General features: G+C 36.6%; 4 protein-coding genes across 5 annotated transcripts; 1 reads left to right on the plus strand and 3 right to left on the minus strand.

Annotated features, from left to right (window-relative positions):
- Nucleotides 1-1,703: 1,703 nt before the first annotated feature.
- On the minus strand, nt 1,704-11,517 carry LOC114527149 (ubiquitin carboxyl-terminal hydrolase 19-like). 2 transcript variants are annotated; one of them, XM_028548782.1, is made up of 23 exons: nt 11,216-11,501; nt 10,522-10,586; nt 10,001-10,104; nt 9,506-9,577; nt 9,204-9,322; nt 8,097-8,864; nt 7,772-7,905; nt 7,529-7,621; nt 7,236-7,412; nt 6,957-7,067; nt 6,738-6,821; nt 6,544-6,638; nt 6,323-6,467; nt 5,852-5,952; nt 5,396-5,539; nt 5,221-5,252; nt 4,696-4,773; nt 4,023-4,111; nt 3,554-3,599; nt 3,240-3,312; nt 2,788-2,934; nt 2,283-2,455; nt 1,704-2,119 (listed from the first exon to the last, which is right to left on the minus strand). In XM_028548782.1, exons 1-23 carry the CDS (start codon nt 11,295-11,297, stop codon nt 1,800-1,802), a joined length of 3,252 nt encoding a protein of 1,083 aa, XP_028404583.1. In that variant the 5' UTR covers nt 11,298-11,501; the 3' UTR covers nt 1,704-1,799. The 2 variants fall into 2 exon arrangements, with proteins under 2 accessions (XP_028404583.1, XP_028404591.1); XM_028548790.1 differs by lacking the exons at nt 1,704-2,119; nt 2,283-2,455 and having other exon boundaries at nt 2,916-2,988; nt 11,216-11,517.
- A 338-nt stretch (nt 11,518-11,855) lies between these two features.
- LOC114527165 lies at nt 11,856-13,099 on the minus strand. Its single transcript, XM_028548802.1, has 2 exons — nt 13,045-13,099; nt 11,856-12,733 (listed from the first exon to the last, which is right to left on the minus strand). Exon 2 carries the CDS (start codon nt 12,700-12,702, stop codon nt 12,154-12,156), a length of 549 nt encoding a protein of 182 aa, XP_028404603.1. The 5' UTR covers nt 12,703-12,733; nt 13,045-13,099; the 3' UTR covers nt 11,856-12,153.
- A 745-nt stretch (nt 13,100-13,844) lies between these two features.
- LOC114526147 (dolichyl-diphosphooligosaccharide--protein glycosyltransferase subunit 1-like) lies at nt 13,845-18,364 on the minus strand. Its single transcript, XM_028547668.1, has 10 exons — nt 18,030-18,364; nt 17,845-17,909; nt 16,649-17,003; nt 16,282-16,377; nt 15,780-16,035; nt 15,598-15,697; nt 15,280-15,418; nt 15,006-15,125; nt 14,575-14,820; nt 13,845-14,126 (listed from the first exon to the last, which is right to left on the minus strand). The coding sequence occupies exons 1-10, from the start codon at nt 18,276-18,278 to the stop codon at nt 13,944-13,946; spliced, it is 1,809 nt and encodes a 602-aa protein (XP_028403469.1). The 5' UTR covers nt 18,279-18,364; the 3' UTR covers nt 13,845-13,943.
- A 2,600-nt stretch (nt 18,365-20,964) lies between these two features.
- LOC114526157 lies at nt 20,965-22,995 on the plus strand. Its single transcript, XM_028547679.1, has one exon. The coding sequence runs from the start codon at nt 21,048-21,050 to the stop codon at nt 22,779-22,781; it is 1,734 nt and encodes a 577-aa protein (XP_028403480.1). The 5' UTR covers nt 20,965-21,047; the 3' UTR covers nt 22,782-22,995.
- The last annotated feature ends 400 nt before the right edge of the window (nt 22,996-23,395 follow it).

Raw genomic sequence — 23,395 nt, forward strand, 5'->3', positions numbered from 1 at the left:
TCTTACTCAAAACTTTCGATGAAGTAAGCTTTGTTTTGTAGATTATTTTTTGAGCTATATAAAATATAATAACGGTCAGAGTTTCCAAAGTCAAAACACAGACAAAATGTGTAAACAATCTTTTTATTGCATAAATGCGAATAAGCACTGCTTTACAATTCACGCAGGTGATTTGAGTGCCCTATCGGGCCGCCCTATCCAGCGTTTTTAGTTCATCTTGGTTCTGACTTCTGAGCCGGTTCATGAACTCGCATCCTGAATCCTGATATCCTACATGTTTGATCTAATAGTAATATCACTATTTGTCATTTTCCCAGAAAATTTCATAGAATGTGCTTCCGAATCAGATGCAACTTTTATGCATTTTCAGTCTTCACATCCAAGTATAACAGTAGCAAGGACCTTGCAATGATATATTCTTGTAGTATCTCACTTGCCAACTGAAACCCAGCCTAGGGTGTACAGACATGTTGACCAGGTTTGGAGGAATATTTTGACGACCATTTCGTTATAAAATATTCTTCCTTTGCATATGACGTCAGAACTGTCTTTCGGCGCCATCTTGGTTGCAAGATTCAGCAATGTTTACGTGACTTCTGCCATTAACTAAGGTAATTACTTTTTCTTTGTTTATTTTAGAACTTCCGAACTGCTTAACATTGTCCATCGTATTATTGACAGTTTTAATTTTAAATGTGCTTGTTTAAGTAGTCCTTTAGGATGACTAGTCCGGCTTTTTTCTACCTAAAATTGGTGGTTTTTTCGATTAAATAATCAATTTTATACACGGAAGCAGCCAGCAGGGCTATGGTGCGTTACGCATATGGTCCCCCTAGGCCTTATTTTCACGCCCTTTCAGGTTCGAGGACTTCTAATTATTATTGGCGTGTCAAGGCTTGAGCACTACAATAATTTTTTTTTGGATGCAAGATAGGTCAAGATGGCAATCTCGAAATCGCGGGCTCTGGTTACGAGATTTGCGGGATGGATGCAAGTTCGATCCCAATCTCGTAACCAGAGGCTCTGGTTATGATACTGGTTCTTAGCATTTAATAGTTCGATCCAAAAAATCCAAGTTTGGACGCTGACATGTCAGCTGCTGAAATTACGTAAAAATACCGAATAGCTAATGCGCCTGAGTCAGCATGACCAATCAGGAAGGACTGAATACAGACGAAATGTATAATCACGATAAATAATAAAAATAGATTTATTCACAACTGGAAACTTGCTTACTAAAAATCATGTATACCGTATACATCAGCAGTCATCTCAGTACAAAGTACGACTTGCACATGATGCAAGTCGGCCAACTTGCACATATTATAATCTATTATAATTTAATATACAACCTTCGTGCATAGGCCTAATCAACTCACGCGATTGGTCAAAATCCATCACGTGGTTTCTTGTTGCCTGGCGACAGATCATGGGAATAAAAATTTATTCGCAAAAACCCAAGAAAATCTTGGTTTATTCGCTGTAACCCATGAAAATCATGGTTTATTCAAAATGACAGCCTGCAACGAGGCTTGGATTTTCAATGCAGCAATCAATGAACTCAGATTGTATATTAAAAAAACTTTACTCCTGTGTTTCTATATAGTTATAGAAACACTTGTGGGAGTTTGGGAGAACTCGAAATAACGTGGAAAAACTCGCTCGTTTTCCCACTGATTATTTCTCGTTCTCGCAAACTCCCAGGCGTGTTTCTATAACTGTATACAAACACGGAAAATGTTTTCTATTTCTTAAATGCTGTATACTGTATATTTTTATTGACGGGTAAACATCTCATATTAATCCAAAAGATCTTCGAGTAATGTCTCTTCGTTCGCTGTCCCGATGTCGGGAAGAAGATGCGGAGATGAAATGGTCATGTTTTTCACATCTTCAACTGTATTATCATATTTTCTTGCGTCTTCTGAGGTCTCAAAACTTTCTCCAAACACACCAGTCTTGGACATATCTTCCGGCGTAGTAAATCTGGCCTCTAAAATTTGTGGGTCGCAGCCTGTAATTCTTTCTCTTCGGTGGTAAAACAGTATATATGCGTTTGTTTCTTCCGTCACATCTTCCTTGACACTACTCACTTTACTATCATCGTACCTCAACCAACCTTTGGGATAAAAAATATTTGACCTTAAAACTTCGAATTTTGAAATTTCGAAGCATTTGTTTTCATCAGATGCAAGCGTCTATACCACAACAATTGGATGCTAGGTACTTATCCATCCAATGCAATATAGCTTCGATAAAGTGCATGAGAACAGTACACTCACTGTCAGTTTCTGTCAAAGCCAGAGTATCGAGTTCGTCTTTTGAATAAGGTTTACAAAATGCAATATAGTGGCCGAAATTCATAAAACCATAATGACTGCTAACTGCCCGGAGATCATAAATGGCTCTATCAGTTGGCATTCCAGGATGTGCGAGTGATGACATATCCAAACCTCTGGAAAATAAAGCACTTACGTATATAATAAAAAGACAATATAAAGGTATACACAAGGCATAGATTTAGGCAACGGCGAGCTAATTAGCCATAATTATATATATATATATAAAAAAGGTTAGAGTTTTTCTTAGCACAGGTAAAAATATGTACGAGGAACAAGAACCCTAATGATATATTTTTTCGTGATATATTATTTCCTAGTATCGGCTTGGACAACAATACATTTCATAAATATATTGGATGCATGGCGTTACGTTGATGAGACATCTTGACGGAAACGTCACGCTTTCGATAAAGTTCACTAAGAATATGTGTGGGTATAAACACACCTGAGAGGAAACTGAATATGTTTACGAATCTTGCGTCCATTTCCAGAGTATGCAAATCTTTTGAAGTGAATGATTAGGTTCTCAGGATGTTTACAGATCATCATCTTTCGAGTAGCTGTTCGAACGTCTTTGCAATGATCACATCGCCTGCACCAAATGCAAAGTTCGTTTCAATTTATCCAACATTTTCAACTGCATTTTCTGTAAGAGTGCAGTGTTCAAAAACACTGTTCCAGTGTTTTTATCTATTTATTTCGTTATGGGAAAGCCTTTTCTACACTGAGCATTATTTAATAAATTACTCGACGAAAATACGTTTAAGCTAGGACATTGATCAATAATGTCATGTAGTCTATATTAGACAATTGACAGCCATTTATACCACATTTGAAGAGATACTTTGTAAAGTTTCCAACATTATACTGTCTAGGGACATAATCAGGTATTCTTACCAGCCACACTCCTTGTTAATGTTTTCAGGATTCCAATACAGTTTGAGACACTCCTCCAATGAGCAATTGTCACCTTCAGAATAGAACGTAGAAGGCAGTTACTGCAGAGAACTAAACAACCGGCAACAAGAAAAATCATAAATTCACTGCCACGATTTAAGAATCAACACCATTACCGACATAACGACAGTAATTCAAAGCATGCAACGCCGACAACACCACATGGGGACGACACCTCATAAACACCGCCGACAGTGACATTGACATAGGTGAAAATGATACCCAATTTTACACATAAGCCAAGTAGTACATACCTTGACTTGAAGAATTCTCGCTTACACTACTATGGATATTACAAACCTGTAAAAATAAGCAACCACGAATTACGACGGGAAATTGAAACTCCAATAACAGCATGCTTTCTGCTCAAAGGTAAGAATTAAGGCAAGGGGAGACGATTCAAGTGAAAGGGCCGGCACTTGCCAAATGATCTTTGTCTCAACGCGATTCTCTTTGTTAAATGATTTTAGTCGATTGCGCTATTCCTGAAACCCCGGCATTTCTACGTGTTATCAACGTGTAGCAATGCCATCATTTAAATTGATTTAAAGGTAATCTCTGCCTCTCTTGCCCTGCTGGTGAAAGGCAAGAGGAACTGCTACCCCTGCTACTCCAGAGCCTAGCTACGAACAGCGAGGGGCAATTGTTTTCAAGGAGCGAAAACTCCGTAGCTATACATATATAGTTCTTCATAATGTTCTTCAAGAACAAAATGTATCTTACAATGTCTTTAGATATAACTTTGGTATCTGATGTTTTTGTAACCCAATCCAGTGCAAGACACACATTCTCATCAACAACCGGTTTATCTTCTGAAACAATAAGTTTTATAATAATTGTTGTTATATGTCGACATTGTGTTTTAAATACAGGAAGATTTCCAATTTTTAGTGGGATAATCATTAAATAGGGATAAATGGTTTTTGCGCAAATCGGCTTTATTCCTTTGGCCTCCAAAACAAATAGTCGCTTTGAGCGCGAAATAGTTTGCACTATAAAACGTGCAGGTATTCAGAGTATGTTACATGAAAACAGTGGCCATTTGTGGTGACAAGTTATTGTGGAAGGGGATTTTGACAGTTTATATACTTGAAATGTCAAATGTGCGTTCAATCAATCCGGCCTTAGCATCCGTATTCGAAGACGATAACACGTGGCTTAAAACACTTTATAAAGAGAGTTAAGGTGGTTTCCCACTAGGCGGAATTTTTCGATCGAACGAAATTTTTCGCTCGATTTTCGTGAAGGGAATCCGCTACGGTCGAATTCTCACAATTGAAAAGAACCAGACGAAAAATTTCGTTCGGTCGTAAAATTCCGATTTCCTAGTAGAAAACCGTCACGACTGAAGACATTTTAGACATTATCATGACTATTATACAAATGCTATAAATACCTTTATCATTCAACTTCTTTCCTTTGCTGTGGATATCGGCTACGTTTTCTAGTAATGTCATCTCAAATTTACTTGATGCTAAAACAAAAACACGAATTACGCCTCTTACTCTTGAGACAAAAGTCGTGCATGTTTATAAAACATATTGATGATTTTGCTACCCGGCGATGAAAAATTGTCTATTTGAAAATGATCGGTCGTTCTTGACCCTAACCTACGGTTTCGAGTAATTTGAAAAGTGTCTTAAGGACACTTCTTGGAATTATCAATAAACCAATAAAAATTCGTAATACTCATCCGGTTCAAATTCAATTTTGGGTAGTTACGGGATACAGAAACATATTTCATCTGTACACGTGCATATTTCCAGAAGTGGAATCAAGAATGTGGTTTTCGCACAGCAATTTTGAACACAAATTTAGTTCTTTCTATATATACAGCTATATCATGAAATGAAAGCTAAATAATTCTACATTAAAATATAATATATTTTATTTGCATTACGTCATAAATACACTAACTTACCTAGATCACCTTTCACTTTTGCAACGGAATACCTAAAGAATAATTTACATGAGCTCGAATATAGTAACGGTCAGAGCTTCCAAAGTCAAAACTAGGCTTAACATGCGAAGGTGTTAGTAGAACCCCATTTAAAAAAGATCAATTTCATTATGCATTAGCGATTAATGTAAATCACCTTGCGTAATCTAATGCGATCTTCTTGAGCTGCTTCAATGTTGCCTCGGATGCGTTCACACTGATGACAAATGGTGCACCAATTATTGATGGGCGAAATTTGCAGTATGGACGATGACTTTTCCAGTCGTTTGTTTGACACTCCCTTTAAAAAAAAAGTTCAAGGAATGTATCAGGCCATATAGCTAGCTGTGTACCGCAGGATTACACATGCATTACAGAGACGCAGTAAAGACCTGCATGCTTTTTTCTTTCTTCAATTTTAAAAGGTAAACAAACTAAGAATAACAAAAAACAATAACATAGGACTAACGTGTACAGTATCTCTTAAAAAAGGCACGACTGGTACAAAGGTGTCCTGTCATCTAATGCGATCAACTTGGTATTTTCACGAAAAAGCACGAATATACAGTAGCTTACCCCTAAAATTATAGGGTCCAAATAATAGAAAACCTACCTATCGCAGTACGCCCTTTTACAGCATTTTGAACAATAAGATAAAGAGGATTTCTCGTCTCCACAGTGACTACATTCCTTTATTATCTTGTGCGTTAATCTCTGAAATGAAATGAAAAATATTAAAGTAGTTACTTCACATTCAAAAGATTCATGAAAATATGTTTCTTCTAACTGGACCTTCTAGCTGGTAATGATATGACAAGGTGCTGATTTAAATCTTCCACGACAATGCACTTGCACGGAGGTGACGCATGCGTATAATTAACGTGTTGAAGAAAACATAAGTAAGCGGAATTTTAGAGGATTGAGGGAATGCATCTAATTAACAAAGGTACTATCTTAAATCGTGGTCTTAATTTATCATGGGTGCAATTAAGGTTAATGTACATGCATATAGGTTTATTATTATTGTCCATTTATCTATTTGCTACAGATTCGTAATCTTCGTATAACACTTTCTATAAATCACCTGAATAACTGGGATATGAAGGACACGATTGTTGCATCGTTTGTCGTTATCGTCCACCGCATAACTTTGACAGGACTCGATATATTCTTCTTTCTTACCGGTATCGCTTGAAGGAAAGTCTTGGTTTGAATCCAGTATTTCGCAGCTGCAAAATTGATGGGAGAATGGAATTCAGTGTTAAGGAGTCGATTACCAGGACTGGTACTGATTAATTTACTCACGCAATAATCACTTCATTATTTGAGGGAAATGTTACTTTTTCTTCTGGATCAAAAACACGAGATATTTTACCGTCTTGTGAACACAGCAAAAGAAGCTACAAATAGTAAAAAAAATACTGTCAAATATTTAGCTAGGGCCAATTTGTTCGCAAGAGATTTTTTAGCCATTAAAAAATGCTTATCTGAAAACTTACACAGTGAGCGGGAACGCCAACAATGTCACTGAGTTGTGCTAGTAAATCTGAACAACGTGTAGCTTGGAAAACCTTTAGTTTAGTCTAGAAGAAATTGATGCTTTGCAATATGTTTTGGACAATCCAACTACAAGTACAGTAGAGCAATGAAAACAGATAGATATCACTAAAAAACAAAAACAAGGGAAACAAACAAACATATAAATATTAACAGCATACTTTTAGTGGTATTTTCTCCGGATCAAAGAAAAATACGTGGATGGACAAATACTTCGGATCCTCAGGAATTGGAAGATTAAGTTGCATCCAATGATCAAATGATGTTGAAGGCTTTGCATTGAAAGAGATGTAGAACAGTTGAGAAAAATATTTCGAAAATTTTATGAATTGCAGGGTACAAATTTGATGTCGTGTTACAATCATCGTTGTTCGAAAGTGTGAGATAGCATACAGTATGACAAGTAAGGAAATGGGATGAATATATTATATGGTGGTTACCTTCGCACATTCATCACAGTAGATTTCAGAAACACTTTGTCCTTGGAACAGATCACTAACGATAGATTGATTGCCATTTACATAGTTCTCCCAATGTACACGACTGTTATATCTAATATCCTTTGAATCATCAGCCTTCATCTCATCTCCTGGTTTCTTTTTCTCCTTCCGTAGTTCCTACAGAATTTACGGGAGTGTAAATGTTTAATATCGGTGAAACGAACCAAAAGAACAAAATTAACGTTTGATACCAACCCTAGTCGAAAATATGACAACCAGTGATGACAACTCACCTCATGAAGACCGTCAAGTAGAAAGGTTAGAAATTCCTGCGCATCACCCTGGTCATAATGTTTGAACTGCTTGTTCTTCTTGCTGATAATATGCTTAAATGAAAAGTTGAAGTCTTGAAGCGGTTTGTGTTTTAATATACAAGCATTACTTCCATGGTTTGCGTTTGAGCTGTACGAAATTAAAACTCTAAGAAAGACTACAGTATATTTAAGGAGATTTAATTTTCTTCACACATTACTTACCTTTAATTTTGAAGCGGAAATACAGCGTGTCTTTCCTGACCAGAGTTGTTGTATTAACCGTTGGAAGGTGATTATAAGCTCGCCCTGGTAACCATTCTTGTTATTCAAATTAATATGGCCAGAGTATTTCTTAGCTAAAAAAAGGGAGCAGTCTGTTATGAGCAAATAACCATACATATAGAAAGTTAGACAAATAGGATTTAGGAAACATGGCTGAAGTGGTGTATGTTTGGTAGTAATAACCTACAGGAAACGAAATTTGACTAATATTTCTCGTAGATTCATAATATAAAAGATTGAATGCTTAAATAAACTAAATACTCACATAACAAATAGGTTCGTAGTTCTCTGACAGAAGAAAGACATTGGACAATAGAATTAATATAACAAAGATTTTCAGTGTTTAACAAGCCAACTGAACCAGGCCGACATTCCTGTTTACAGGCATCGTAACTCAATTTCAAATCCTGATTCTCGTCGACACTTTCGGGCGATTTAGTTTGGACTCTGTTCGTACTCGTCACCTTCATGGGCAAACTATCATCGTTTGAATGACTGGGATTGTCTGTTGTCTCATTATTGTCGTCACCAGTGCTGGTCGAATTAGATAAATTTTCATTCTCAAGTCCATTCTGTTTGGAAATAGAGTTTGTGCATTTCATATTTGTATGTTTGCTTGTGCTGTCACACTTATTTTCCTTATCAACTATACTTTCGTTTTTCTTCGTACTATCGTGTAGACCAGCTTTACTGTAATTACAATCTAATCCAATACTCTTCTCGTCAACTTCATCATCTTTGTTCCTATTAGTATCACCAGTTTTGTTTGTTCTAATATTCCCGTAACCTCTGTTAGATAATACACCATTCGCATCTTCAGCTAAACTATCAGGAACACCCGTTTCATCAAGAACAACATTGTTTTCTGCACTCGCAATTTGGTTTGTGTTACATAAGCCATCCTCGTTTCCATTGCAAAGTTTGACATCGTCATTTATCTTCGTACTGGTTGTCCTGCTATCACTTTTTGCTTCATGCAGGTTTCCTGTAGTATGATTTTCTGCACTTTTTCTAGACTTGTTATCACCAACAGCTGAAAAAAAATACGGTATTGTAGCTTACATACACGGTGAAGACGGTGGATTTTTGGTATAAGGAAGCAATCATCTGATGACATCGCCTCGTCGAATCACTTAACCGTACTGTTTAATATTAGTAATTAAAATTCGAAAGACGTTTCACTTTCACAGTCAGGAGCTGTCTTACGGTGTGAAAAAATTATGTTTGCCTGGTTGGCTATATCAGCTTATATACATACAACCCAAGCATATTGTATAATTGTTAAGTATGAGTACCATGGCTTGCAGTGAGTTGCAAATGATCAGAAAACTACCACAAATGAAAACACTGCTGAACAATAGAACATACATACCACTGAAATGAAGTTCTTCCAAAGAATTCCATGGATCCCTTACACAAGCTCTTTTTAAAGTTATCGTCAATTTGAAAGGAGATAGCACATACTTGCAGTTTTCTTCATCAATATCATGTCTTTAGGGAAACAAACAGAAAATAAGCTAAAAATATTGATTACTGCATAAACTATGTGATAAAAAAGAGTCAAACAGGGCAAAAAGTAAGATTTTAAAGATGGTATTATATGGAGTTACTATGTTTATTTATACACTTTCATCATGTTTAAAACATTTTGAAATCATGTTTAAAATAGCTCACCTTAAATTAACATTCCACTCAAAAACAGTCTCTTCAGACACTTGGTTATACAATTTCAGAAAGTCTTTGGATCTTAAAAAAATTTGATAACTTTGATGGAGATTAAAAAGGTGATGGTTGGAATATATATAGTTTGCAAGTAAAATGCACCATGTCTAGGCTTTAGAATCTGCTGCTACACAGGCTAACATAGATATTAACAGAGAACATTATAATCAGGGAAGACTGGAGTCTACAGAAGCATTGTCATCAGTTGGGTGCAATATAGCTTATAATATCAAAAAAACAACATAGTTGCCAACAATCAACATTTTCTCCTTCATTGCAGTCACTATTTTCTAAAGCACCCTCTGATATTACATGTATGCCTCTTTCAGCAAAACATGTCATATGATTTTAGCATGTCCCACAAGCAATCTCAGTCCTCTATCCATTTGACATAAATTATTTTGAAAAGGTTTCCAGGCTGGATAAAATCATGACAACAATAAATACCTTGTTTGAAATTTCAAGTGTAAAATCTTAGCTCCAAAGATTACTTGTAATGAGCTTTTATCAATTTCTTTCACATACACTGAAACAATCAACAGATCTCGAGCCTAATGGTATAAAAAGTTATGGAAAGATCAGTAGCATTAAAAAAATTACAATAAGTCTTGTTTTTGTAAGAAAGGACAAAGTGAATTTCTTCTCTGCATGCAAAATTTAGCAATTGCAGAAATGGAATAGTGCAATGGAATAAAGCAGTGCTACATCGAATGGCAAAAACAAATAACAACTAGGGAATTTTATTGTACAATTTTCTTTGCCAAGTCTTGTAAAAAAAGTATGTAAAAAGTCAGCATGACGACTGATATCAAAGGAATGGCCTCTGTGGTTCCTTTTGTTATCTGCTATTTTTGTTGTTTTTTTCATTTACTTTTTAAATTTTAAAAATAAGCTTGCTTTGTCATCGCTTAGGCCACCCACACATGTTTGACCTAAAGATAGTAAAAACAATTTGAGATTGTATGTACCTTTTTATAGAAGTCAAAACGGAGATGCTCTAGCAGATATGTTTTCACAGCATCAGTCTTTTTGCCTATAATGATATGATTTTTATTTTGTTTAATTTTATTTATTGTTGTTAGGAAATCCCAACTGCAATAAATCTGATTGACTGCTCTGGACTAAAGAATTACCATTTACCTTAGGGAATTGGAAATTCTGATCAGAAAAGCAAATGGTACAAGGAATTCTCATAGGACCATTCACTTTTCCAACCGGAATTTTCTGATTCTTCAGGATAAATAGTTAGCCTTCAAGGTGCAGTCCTGAACAAGTGCTGCAATTTACAATAATGCTTCATATGAATTACCTCTGTCACATTAAATTGTAAAATGTGAAAACCCTGGCTAAGACTATTGAAGCACACTTTGTCTTCGATTCTGGACAGTGATCTCTCAGCAATCTCAAAAGATTTAAGGCACTAAAATGCCCCCACTTCCCAACATCATTGCATTTGGTGAAGTATCATTTATTTATAAATTTCTATTGGCATATTTAAAGTATTTAATAAAGCTGAGCTTCTTTCCACAACACTCAAATTATGCCTACAATTACCTTGTTTCAAATCGATATTGATAGAGTCGTTATGAAAGACTCTAGATAGCAAGATAGCATTATGAAAGATAGACTGCAAAAAATAAATTGTAAAATTTGCAAACTTACCCGGAACATTATTGTACTTGTGTTCCGCGCAAGACTTGGTGCCTGAAGCGACTCCATCGCATAAAAACGTTTCTTCAGGCATATTTTCAACCAGACGTTAATTAATAACGATGTTCAACCAGTGTTCAAAACAATCATTCATCCACTTAAATCATATTCAAAACTTCAACCAACAAAATACTCAACAAATCATCGACAAATATACGAATGAGAGAAATATTTTTCTTATTTTTACGTTCACACAATTTACGTTCTACAACTTCTGAACCAACTTCAGTTTTCAACAGCGTTTTCACCACGTTGTGCGAACAAATCACGCTGGCCAAAATCAATCAAGGCTCAACCTGATTTAAGTTAAAATGGCCACCTTAAATATGAATTTCAAGTTTTGCTCTCACGAGCTACGTGAAGGGTAAAACTTGAAATCCATCTCATTTAAGGTGGTTCTAAATTTGTAAGGACAATGTTGTGATGTAATTATTGAAAGGGTCCATTGCTATGATGAGCAGTCTACCAGGCCAAATGATGTTATCCAATACCATAAAGAACAAGACCAGAGTTTGTAAACATACACCATGCCCTAACCTTCATCCTCCCAAAATTTAAAAATCTGTCATCCATAACAATAAAAATTTCACAATTGGTGCATACTATAATTTTATGACTACTTTCTTGGCTGATGTCTTAGAGATTTACATTTACTATAAAAGTACCCCAAAGTGAGAAAGGCGATCACATGCATCTATCAGCACATGCAATTGAATTTTTTCAATAAAGACTTGTAACATATAATGCTAGAACTGTAAAGACTGTAAAATTATTCAATCATTGCATTTTTGGAAGCAAATATGATTCATCAAAAGCATGCCTGCTTTAATAGTACATTAGAAGCATTTAATACAGGACACAACAAAGCACTACATTGTAGAAGCAAATAATCAAACAAGACCAGCGATTGAGAATACACCACCAACCCAGCCTGGTGAAAGGATAGTGAGGTGAAAATATAGCTGTGGATGAATAGCATTAACCCCGGAACAAAACATCAGTGATGGTTGAAACAAGTCCATGAGCCATTTGTGAAACTCCTTCAAATTTTCCTCACTGGCTTGCATATTCGAAAATGTGTTTTCGAATGAGTTAATTTTTTCATCATAGCTATCATCAGAGCTGTCAGATTCAAATCTTGGGTTGTTTGGTAAGCTATCTGCAATACCAACAAGTTCACTCATGTCAGATTTTACAATAATTTCCTTGTGAACATTGAATATTTCAAGAACTTCTTCAGGCCTTGGTAGTTCATCACCAGCCCAAGGAAATAAGCAAACGTCCACAGAAGAATCCATAGTACTGTAATATGGTGCACAGCTTGCTCCAAACTCTTCACACTTCTTACTAAGTGTTAGTAACAAATACAACGCTTTGTTAAATGCTTGATAGTCATAATTTACATCTTCAGCAAAAGGGTTGAAGTTGACTGGTGTCATGATGCCATTCTCCCAGATTTGTGGTAATGGTCTAAATACATAGCGAGATGGGTCATTTGCTCCAGGCTCATCACCCGAGTCATCCCAAAAGCAAAACCAAAAATTGGTTATTAGATCAAAGTTCATATATCTAGGTGACTTCAGTTTTTCAGCATCAAGCTTAACTGGTAGGAAGTTGTAATTTTGTTTTAAATAATTCTTCATGAATTCTTGAGTTGTTAACATGGCTTTAAATCGTTTAGACAGCCTCATACAACGCGCCAAATCCGGCAATGAAAGACGTACGAATATCATTTTAGATAATATCTCGTTGGGAAGCGCAACAAAACGTGAATCACCTACTTCAAGACTTGTAGCTTTCTTCGTCGCCATTTCCATTGGGATGGGCGGTCATGGGCCAGTGATGGGCTATTAGCCTATTACTGTATTAAATTCGTACCCCCCTGCACAGAGTAAGTAATAGATAAATAATTTAAAATAAATAATAATATAAAAGAAATAAAATATAATGATAGATAAACAATAGACTTCTATTAAGTACTCTATGTCCTGTTGTTCCGTTTTGTGCCATGTATAATACAAAATACCCGGAAAATACCTCGATTTCCATTTTCCAAGTGCTTGGACCATAGTAGCCCAACACTCGTGTTTCGCGCGCGTACACGCACTCAGTGATTAGCATATTATGCTGTACGCGCGCGGAACACGAGTGTTGGGCTACCTATGCTTGGACATGGGTCCAAAATAGGTGTAGCTCGCTTAAATTCCTACATCGCAGCAGTTCAATGCATCGCAACTAAGAATAAATTAGGTCGTAAACATCCAAAAAAATAGAGCAGGGCAGCAGCCAATCCCTAGTAAGTAATATATATTACTTATATTATGCATATTAATATATATACATATTACTAAAAAAATAAAATTCGATGAAGTGACTCGTGTTTCTCATCACGTGTTACACCGCTCTGCGCAAGAATTGAGCACTCTATCCGGTTTTGTATGCGTCAGTTTCTGTCATCACGATAGTTTCTACCTCTACATTTAACGAGATATCCTTCCGAAGATGGGTTATAGCTTGCAGTCAGGTAAACAGTATCGAAGTCAAAGAAAAATATTTCGAGCAGCAAAAACAAAAAAAATGCTTGAGTTCATCGACTTTTACTGGAAATACTTTAAAAATTTCACATTAACCAACTGCATACAATCATTTTGTGACTACTTAAGTCAACGGTCTTGCAGATTTAGAGGCTTTCTTGGATGGCTTCGATTTCTTGACCAAGTTTCTCCCGTTTAGCCGCATTTGCCTCGTCGTTTTCAACATAGGCTTGCTTGCTTATCTTTCCATCAACAACTTTTTGAGCCAAGACAATGGCATCATCCATGAGGCGCTTCAGCTCACTTTCCTTTCGTTGCAGCTCAGTGATCTAAAAAATACACGATAAAGTCGATAATCATTCACTAGTAACAACAAGCAGGAGAGTTGTACATATCGTCCATATGTATTTGGAGAGCTTTTCGCAGTAAAATATTTCTTCTCACGAAACTGTGTAGTTTCGAGAATTTGTCGAGTTGTAGTGTAGAGGTATCAGCGATGCCATGAATTAACAGGGAAAGGTTAATTCGGTAATCAGTAAAAAGTTCAGTTCAGTGACCAACAGTATACGAGGGTACAATATGCCAGTGGTTCAATATTATCCTGCACAGCTATATCAGATTGCATGTTTCACTGTAGAGTTATATATTCTGTACTACCCCACCTTCAATAAAGTCGTTCTTCACTTACATACACTGTTACATAGCAACTTACAATCTTTTCGATCGAGATAAAGAAAGAAGTGCAAGTACCTAAACTATACACGCAATATTGTATACCTTGTCTGCGCTGTCTGGCTGATCCTTGGCTAGCGCAGCTTGTCGTTCTGCAATCTTGCTATTAACGCCGCGATAATCACTATCAATCTTCTTTCGAGCAATCAAAAATGCAGCAGCATCTTTTCCTGCCTTGAATCTATTCACAGCATCATTATACGAGTCGTACAAACGTCTGCGCTGATCCAAAAGTCCAAGAAGTTCTTCGACCAGACCAGCAGCACGAAGACGTGCTTCCTGAGCTGCGTCCTAAAGTGTAAAAAAAATTCGCTTCAGTTCAGAATTAGTTAGAAATTTCTACTTTCCTGCAAAACAAAGCTTCCAAGTGTAATTTACTAACCTACAGTCAATAGTGCTTTAACTACTGTAATAAACACATAACCAGCTAGCTATACATAAACCGTGGATATGTTTGTCATTCGACGTCTCCATACCTTTGTGATCGAAAAGTCCATTCGTACGTAAACGATCACTGCCAAAAACATGAGGTATAGAGCACCAACCAGCAACAAAGGTTCTTGGAGAAGCAAAATTTTGTTGAATGCGTACTTGAGCTAAATGAAAAAGCTGCCTATCAGAAAACTTTGACCAGAAAACTATGCACAGTAGGTAGCTTTAGTGGCAACTGAACTCTTGTTACGTTATGTGAGATTACTCGGTATAATAATTCAGGGAAATACTGTGCAGCGTGCACGTTGAAAAACAAACCTCAAATTCTTGAATGTGCTGTTCAACCAAATTGTTCTTATGATAGACAACCACAGGTCTCCCGAATGTGTCAAGATAGGTAAAATGAAGCTCTTTTTGCCCATGGGTGGCTTCAAAAGGAAGTTTCATGTCTAAGTCCCTATATAACCAAATCAAGGACAGTCAGATTTAACTAACCAAAATCCATATGGTAGCATTGGGAACATGTATCACATGCTACTGTTAAAAACTCAAAATCGTTGGGTGAAGCAACTAACTTATTCACAAAAATTGTCATAGTATGGGAGAAGATTTTAAATGTTTGAGAGCTGTACATACTTGGATCCTTCTGGCAAAATAATTCGTAATGTAAAATGGTCCACAATAAAGTCGTCAAAAATATGGTCAACAAATCTCATCTTCAATTCGTAGCTATTACCTAGTAAATGGAGTTTAAAATTTTAATCTTGAGATGGTGCAGTGGTTGAGGATAGGATTTTATTCAGGCTTTTAAAACAAACCTTTATTGAAAAGATATTCATAACTTGGAACATTATAACCGACATAGTAGCGTGTTTGCCAACCACCAAATAACGGGAAACGAGGTCGAATCTCTAATTCAACTGAATCATCCATGGCCAGAAGATTGCTTGTTGAGATGTTACCAATTTCATCACGATAATAAACATCAGCAGCAGAAGCAGGTAAGACACTTTTGAAAGATTTTATCACAGCAAATGTTTGACTTCTTTGATAATCATATCTTGAGAATGTTCCCTTCAATTAAAAGCACATAAAAAATTCTAGTCAAAAATCAGTAATCAGCAGTTTAGGAAAAGCCATTTTTGTTATATAATTTACGTCATATAATTTTTGTTGCAACTTGGACTTGGAGGACAATTAAACGGGACCATGGATTTGGTAAATAGTTGGAATTCATAGTATCCAGAATTACTCACAGTTAACATTGTTTCAATACAGAATACAAAATTTCTGGTATTTCTTGGTACTGTGAAAACCTACCTTCAATTCTGCACCAGTATGTTTTATGTGGAAAGTTTCTTCGACTGCAATGTTGCCCCAGTGTGATACTTCAATTGTACGGACCATATTCACAACCTGAACAATATACAACAGAACCAAATACACCTGTCAGCTAATCTGTAACTAATGTACCAACCCCAAACTTGACTGTGCCATTTGTACGTTTCTCCTAGACTATAATAAATAACCTCTTCAAAACAGGAGATTTCTGGCAGCAAAACCCATTAAGTGGAGTAAAATTCTATTTATAAAATTTCAATTTCCTAGGATTAAGCCATCCAGCTGTTAGATCAATCCTATTTGGAACATCTGTGAAAGCCTGATATCAAACCAAACATAGACTTACAGTCAAAAATGGAGAATTATTTTCATAATGAATTTTCATGTTGCTTTTCTGAAGAGGTGCAATGTTTTCATATGGTCCATAGGTTAATGTTTCTTCTTCTAGAGTAGCGGGCTTCAATTTGCTGTAGTATTCCACAGTCGACGATGCTAGTTTTACTGTTGTGGTTTGTTTAACAGTATTGTATGGTGATAAGAAATAATGGTTTCCTTCGAAAACAACATTTTGTTTTTCTGCCTGACCAATTTTCTCAGGAAAAGCTCTCAAGGCATGAGAGAACACCATATCAACAATTACTTTCATGGATTTACCAGATGAAAGTGGACTAGGCAAGGTAACTTCAAATCCTCTGTTGGCACTATAGAAGAAACCTGGATTGCTAGTCTGAACAATGCCAAAGCATTTCTGACAAGCTTTTGCCTATGGCCAGGGTAGATCATTACATGGATATACAATAAACAGCATTGACTAATTTGTCTTGGGTTAAATGGATGTTAGAGGCTAATTTGTTCACCAGAGTAAAATTAAAATTGTAAAATGTACTGTACATCCTTTTTAATTGACTTTAACTAAGCAGCCATTGTGAATGATTAAACCCTTTTTTTTCATTTATTCTGCAGAAAATATTCAATTGGACATATTTTCATTTATTCTGCAGAAAATATTCAATTGGACATGTCCCTGATCTGAGTCACATGTGGACTTACTTGTGGTTGCATAGCCTGGGGAAGCTTTGGGGAATTAAGTATGGAAATACTACATCACATCTTATCTCATTTTTATATTTTGTGAACAAATAGCTGCAGTGCTTCAACTCCACCGTGGCCAGCAGCTGACCTGCACTATACGGGATTCATCCCTGATTTAAATGGAGGCCAATTCAAAATGTTTGAATATGTGTAGACAACTATACTGTACTATTGTGAAGAACTGAACTTATTTAATATTGTGTTTAGATTACCAGTTCACTGAAATTTTATGTGCAAAGAAAGAATGCAAAAGGAACTTTTCCATGCAATATGCAAGCTTTGCAGTCTAGTACATACACAAGTTTCAAGACTATAAACAGTCAGCTGTTAGCTAAATGCTGTGGTCAAGCAGTATATCTCTTTTAAGACACAAAACATACATATGGAAGCCTCAAGCACGACCTCAGATGTTCTCTCAAGAGATAATTTCCATATTTTCTAAAAACTTACCCAAATTCTTCAGTTCGCACCTCTTCCACGTCTAAATTATTCGACTTTGCATCGTCAGCCTCAACCTGAAAATGCAAAATTTACTCAATTTACTGTAGAACAAAGGTCTACACATTGTTCATTCCATTCAAAAGTATCAAAGTTTTAGCTATCAAAATCATGCATTACATTCGAAAACATCTTACCGTTGCACTAATGTAGGCCAGATAGTTTGAGAGAACTGCATCGACTAGAACGTGAAACTGCTTTTCTGATGATTCACCAGTATTTTCCAGAGTTATAACTACATTGCTCTTAACAATTTGACTCGATATATCAATAGAGCGTATTACTTCCCTATTGACAAGCTTTTCGTTTATCGACGCTTGCAATGAGATTGTGCACGAACTAGAAAGTATAAAGAGGATAAAAAACTGCAAATAAATTTGCCCCATTGCCAGATGGAAGAGATTTTGAAGGATTCTAAAATAAAGTATAAACCAAATGGGAATCAAGGTAGGAAAGAGAACAAAGCTGAAATTACAACAGCTTAGTAACCGCACCGGTTGAATACATGTACACGCTGGTGAAATCTGATTGGATGTCAGAAAGTTATCGCTGTCTTTGATGTCTGACCCGTCGATCCAGCCAACACGGTCCAACAGCCAGCAAATCAACCTCGTACCCAGGGTTTTCAAACAATATAGTCTCAATCTAGTCTGGCCTCTACCAAGAAACGAATACCTAAAGATGCCTAAGGACTGTCTGTCCAGACCGTCCATCCTTGTCCTCGTAGCCAACCTGGTTCAACCTGGTACGAGATGGATAACATTAACTAGAGTCACTTTAAGTTAGATAATGTTGGATTATGTTAGATAATGATTCGACTCCGCCGTCTAGAGTTTTCATCCAGCTAGAATAGCTAGGCCAATATCTTTTTGGAATTGGGTTTCCTAAGTTAGGTTATTACTTCAGCTTCCTATGGCAGATGGTTTCCTTCGTGTTCCAAATAACATGTTGCTATTCCATTTTTAAGATGTGCATGAATTCGTTGAATTGTCTTGGATTGCTGTAACATGCAGGTGGCAACAGGCTATAAATACATCGCAACTAGGAAGATTTGTCGGATTAAAAATGATCGAGATTTATTTCATAAATAAAGTTTTTAATATTAAATAAACTGATAAGAAGAAGATAGTGCTTTCAAAACGAAAAATGAAACTCGAACAGTTTTACTTATTCTATTTTTAAAGATTCAAGAAGATTAAAAAACGAGGTCACTGGAACGTAGTATCAATAACACAAGGTATATAAAATAATATATCTCATTCATGTTTCTTTTTACCCAGATTTTATCATCATCCCATTCATGGATTTATTTCTATACCATATATAACGAGCGTCATATATAATGTCATTCATTGTTTCCCTTGCTGACCTATATACACGTTCTCTTAATGGCAAGATGATCTGCCGTTAACCAGCCACCTGACCTAAACATCGAAACGATTTACTTATATTTATAATTACATGTTAATTACAGGATCAGGTACAGATATGCGCCAGATATTTTCTACTGAAATCACAATCATAATCTTACTCGCAACCTCTCAAGTTTTGATTGCTGAAATTGAATTTGCATCTACAAGGAATGGAAAGCAAGTTCCAGTTAAAAGTGCAAACGAGCAACAAAGTACTGTGGTTTTACGAAACAGTGCCAAATTTTCTAAATCGAATGCGGCAAAATTTGACGATAAAAATCACGCTCTAGGTGAGACGAACAACGGTAGACACAATCCAACTACTTATTCTAATGCACGGGGTAGCTCAGAGAAAAAAAGGTTTAGCTTCCTCCTGGAATCAAATGAAAGTACGAACCATGGTAAACAGTTAGCAAATCCAAACCCTGATACTTCGAAGAATGCACAGTCTGCAGATATGATCACTAACACAGACATTCAGGTGCTGCAAAAATTTGTCAAGAAACTTAAAAGTTCTGTAGGAACTAAAGGAAGAGGTCCTGTCATTAACATTCCAAGACGAGAACCCTCGAAACAAGGTGACAACATGGAGTCCAGTAGCGACGAATCAACATGGACACCCAGTAATAAATTAGCAAGAAACCCACATCAGCAAGTAAATGTTCAAAATCCTTCCAAAAACGGGCAAAAGTATCCCTCTGATCAAGATCAGTCAGCCTCAAATATTCCTAAAGATATATTTTCAAAAGAGAGAAGAGTCAATTCTCAGCCACCATGGAACCTAAATAATTTGTCGAAATCTGATGTCGATGCGTTGCTAGAAGTTGCTAAAGAATGGAAACGCTTACATTCAGATGGCAAGGAGCAGCAACGATACGGTCATGAACATGAAGTAACTGATAACATCAAAAATAATCATCATGCAAAACCGATCAAAATGAAATCAAGCGAACGTGTTTACAACAGTAGAAACCCTAAAAATCATAGGGCAGGTTCTCAAAAACAAGACTACAAGACGACGAAGCATACATCCAGTGCATTTAATGAAGCAGAGGCTGAAAAGAAACCCAATAATCTAATGTTACCATTAAAAAACATGCTTGGAACAGAACGCACCAATGGGAGTGCAGCATTAAATGATCCTGGGCAACAATTAAAGGAAACAGTTGATAAAGCTATTGCCAATACAACCCAACAACTACTGCAATTCATTAAGCTGGAAAAACAATTAAAAGGATTAAAAAATTCAAGAATGAATGAAAGTAAAAAAGAGATTCCTTATGCGAACTCGCTCACGAAATTGATTACCTCGATGCGTGATTTTAAAAACATGGAAAGTGGCTGGGTTGTACCAAACAGTACTAAAGCTAAATCCTCAAACCTTGTTGAGAAAAACAATCCTAAGAGTACGGAAGGTAAAACCGGCAAGCAGGTTCGATTACAGAAAGAGCAATCTTTACATATAAAAGAACAGCCAAATTCCTTTCAAAACAGTAGAGGTGACCAGAATTCCAAGGCTGAATTGGAGCAGAAAAGAAAAGAAGATAATCCAATTTATGGACAACACCAACTAACAAAACCTAGCAGGGTTGGACAAGCACAAAAACCTAAACACAAACAAATAAAAGAACGAAATCAAAAGACATTGGAGTATCATCAATCAAAACAACGAGAAAATAAAGCTGAATATAAAAGGCCACCACAACAAATAGCAAAGCATGAATCCCACAAGGAAGAGAAATCATGGCAACAACAACAACAGCTAGAAAATCAAAAAACGTACGAAATGAAGAACAAGAGGAAGAGGAACAACAACAAGAAGAGGAACAACAAGAAAATGAACAAGAAACTCTGGATCAAAATCAACAGAGACAAGTCAAACAACGCCAACAACAACAAGAAGATCAGCAAGACAAACAACAAAGTCAACAGCAAGATGAAAAAAATGGGCCCCGAAATAACGAAGAAATGGACGCCCTGAATGAATACAAAATTCAGGCTAGCCAGCAAAACGAAATGGAAGAACAACCACTTCAGCCTCCAAACACCTCTATATCACACCAACAAAGCGAAGACGACGTTTTAAAAGAAGCCAGGCATTTCCGTATCAATACTATGAAACATCTGATAGCTTCTTTAGCTGAGGATCCATTTGACACCTGGATTTACCACCAGAGAAACTTTGGTGAACTTGGAATTACACCAAGTCTTCTTAAAGCCGGGATAGTAAATCTTGGATCAAGTAAGCCAGTGCAACAAGCAGTACGAAAAGCGGTGAGAGGAGAAAACGTCAAACTGCTTGTGGTGGGGGGTTCAATTTCTGCTGGGGGAGGATTGTGGAAAGACCGTGGAAACGTGGATGGTGTGTATCACAGAGCCCTTGCACACTGGTGGAAGAGGACGGTCACTCCGGTTACCAACTCCAAATTGGACGTGAACAATGTAGCAATTGGTGGAACAGACTCCGAATATTTTTCTTACTGTATAAACAATTTCTTGGAAGATAATCCTGATATTGTACTTTGGGAACTATCCGCAAATGATTACAATAGATTTAACGAACGAAATTTTGATCCAAGCAAACCGTTGGAACAGCTCACAAGGATAATCTTGCAACTGCCTTCACATCCCGCTCTTATTTATGTTAACTTTTTTCGCGGAGATAAGCAAAACTTTCAACTGGGAGAAAAATGTCCAGACTCGGAAGAAACTGAAGTAGATATCTTGTCACGGTACTACGACATTCCGTCTCTTAGTTGGCGAAGGATGGTTTGTAATTTGATTACAAAAAGAACGTTTGTAAATCAAGAATTATTCAGTGACGACGGATATCATCCCAATCTCTTAGGGCATGCTCAAGTCGCGATGCTGCTAATGATGTACATCAAAGGAGTATTTGAAAGTGTTTTAGCCAATGATTTAGACAACATGAAGAGGTTTGATATTCTAGACGACCACAAGGCTGATTTTCAAGATGCATTTCAATTGAAAATTCCAGCATTCAAAGACCCACTCAATCCTAAACCCAGCTGCTGGACCTTGCTCACACCAGACTATACAAAAGTCTTCAAAAATACTTTGAACGAAGTCAATGTTTTAAAGGGGTATGGGTTCGAGTTAAGAAATTTAACAGCTTGGGGTGTTCGTACAGATAGAATACAATGTCTCCTTGCAACAAAACCTGGTGCAGAATTAGATCTCAGTCTGAGTGTGCCTGTTTTAGACGACGATAGAAATTTACCATTAGCTGATGCACAAACGAGAATATTGGCTATCGCAACTCATAATAAATTTGGTGGAGCAGCAGAGATACAGCTTGATGATTTACCTAGCAAAACATCGTTATCAAACGGAACTGGAAAGCTAAAGCAAAACAGAGTGTATATAGTGAGTGAAGATGTTCGACCAGGCGTGCACAATTTAAGATTCCGGTCTTTATCATCTGGCTTTTGTCTAACATCAATAATGGTCATTTAGTAACATTCGTAATCTCAGCTGTGGTCAGTTCTATAGGTCTAGGTTAAGACACCACATTCAACTGTCATCATTGAAGTTTGGAATAACTATTATACTTTATCGAATTTGACCTCAATCTATCATTTAAATATTGGCGCTGTGGACAGTGGACACCCTTCGTAAATCTTTAAAAATGTAATACAGAGTTAATAACAAGCTTAGGTTCTGATAGGTTGTTCAGTTTTTCAGCATTGTTACGCACCTTTTGTGCATTCCTTACAGTTTGCAGATTCCTTAGTTTGCACATTCCTTAGTTTGCACATTCCTTAGTTCGCACATGCCTTGTTTCGCATATCTTTTGATTAGACCATAGACGGCCCAACTAAATCAATTTTATCACATATTAATCCTCCTAGCGTGTGCAAGGCGGCGTTACTGTGTTTGTCGCACGATGGTCTGTCCAGTCCCGCGCGATGTTCGCGTAGTCTCATCAGTTTAATATATTCCAGTGAAAACAAAAGTGGAATATATTAAACTGATGAGACTACGCGAACGTCGCGCGGGACTGGACAGACCATCGTGCGACAAACACAGTAACGCCGCCTTGCGCAAGCTATAAAAGGAGTAATATGTGA

The sequence above is a fragment of the Dendronephthya gigantea genome, unplaced genomic scaffold (assembly GCF_004324835.1).
Source record: "Dendronephthya gigantea isolate DGI-Jeju-01 unplaced genomic scaffold, DenGig_1.0 000001F, whole genome shotgun sequence".
Taxonomy (NCBI): Eukaryota; Metazoa; Cnidaria; class Anthozoa; order Malacalcyonacea; family Nephtheidae; genus Dendronephthya; species Dendronephthya gigantea.

Bases quoted from the DNA above. Each gene is read 5' to 3' on its own strand.
- LOC114527149 (XM_028548782.1), bottom strand. From the start codon at position 11,297: ATGCCTGAAGAAACGTTTTTATGCGATGGAGTCGCTTCAGGCACCAAG. The intron at 7,068-7,235 runs GTAACCACCATA...TTCAATGCAAAG, and splicing joins ACTGTGATGAATGTGCGAAG to CCTTCAACATCATTTGATCA. The intron at 4,112-4,695 runs GTATTTATAGCA...TTATTGTTTCAG, and splicing joins AAAGAAGTTGAATGATAAAG to AAGATAAACCGGTTGTTGAT.
- LOC114527165 (XM_028548802.1), bottom strand. From the start codon at position 12,702: ATGACACCAGTCAACTTCAACCCTTTTGCTGAAGATGTAAATTATGAC.
- LOC114526147 (XM_028547668.1), bottom strand. From the start codon at position 18,278: ATGGGGCAAATTTATTTGCAGTTTTTTATCCTCTTTATACTTTCTAGT. The intron at 17,004-17,844 runs GTAAGTTTTTAG...TTTCTTCTATAG, and splicing joins GTGCGAACTGAAGAATTTGG to TGCCAACAGAGGATTTGAAG. The intron at 14,127-14,574 runs GTATACAATATT...TGTATTTTTTAG, and splicing joins AGCCAGACAGCGCAGACAAG to ATCACTGAGCTGCAACGAAA.
- LOC114526157 (XM_028547679.1), top strand. From the start codon at position 21,048: ATGGCAACAACAACAACAGCTAGAAAATCAAAAAACGTACGAAATGAA.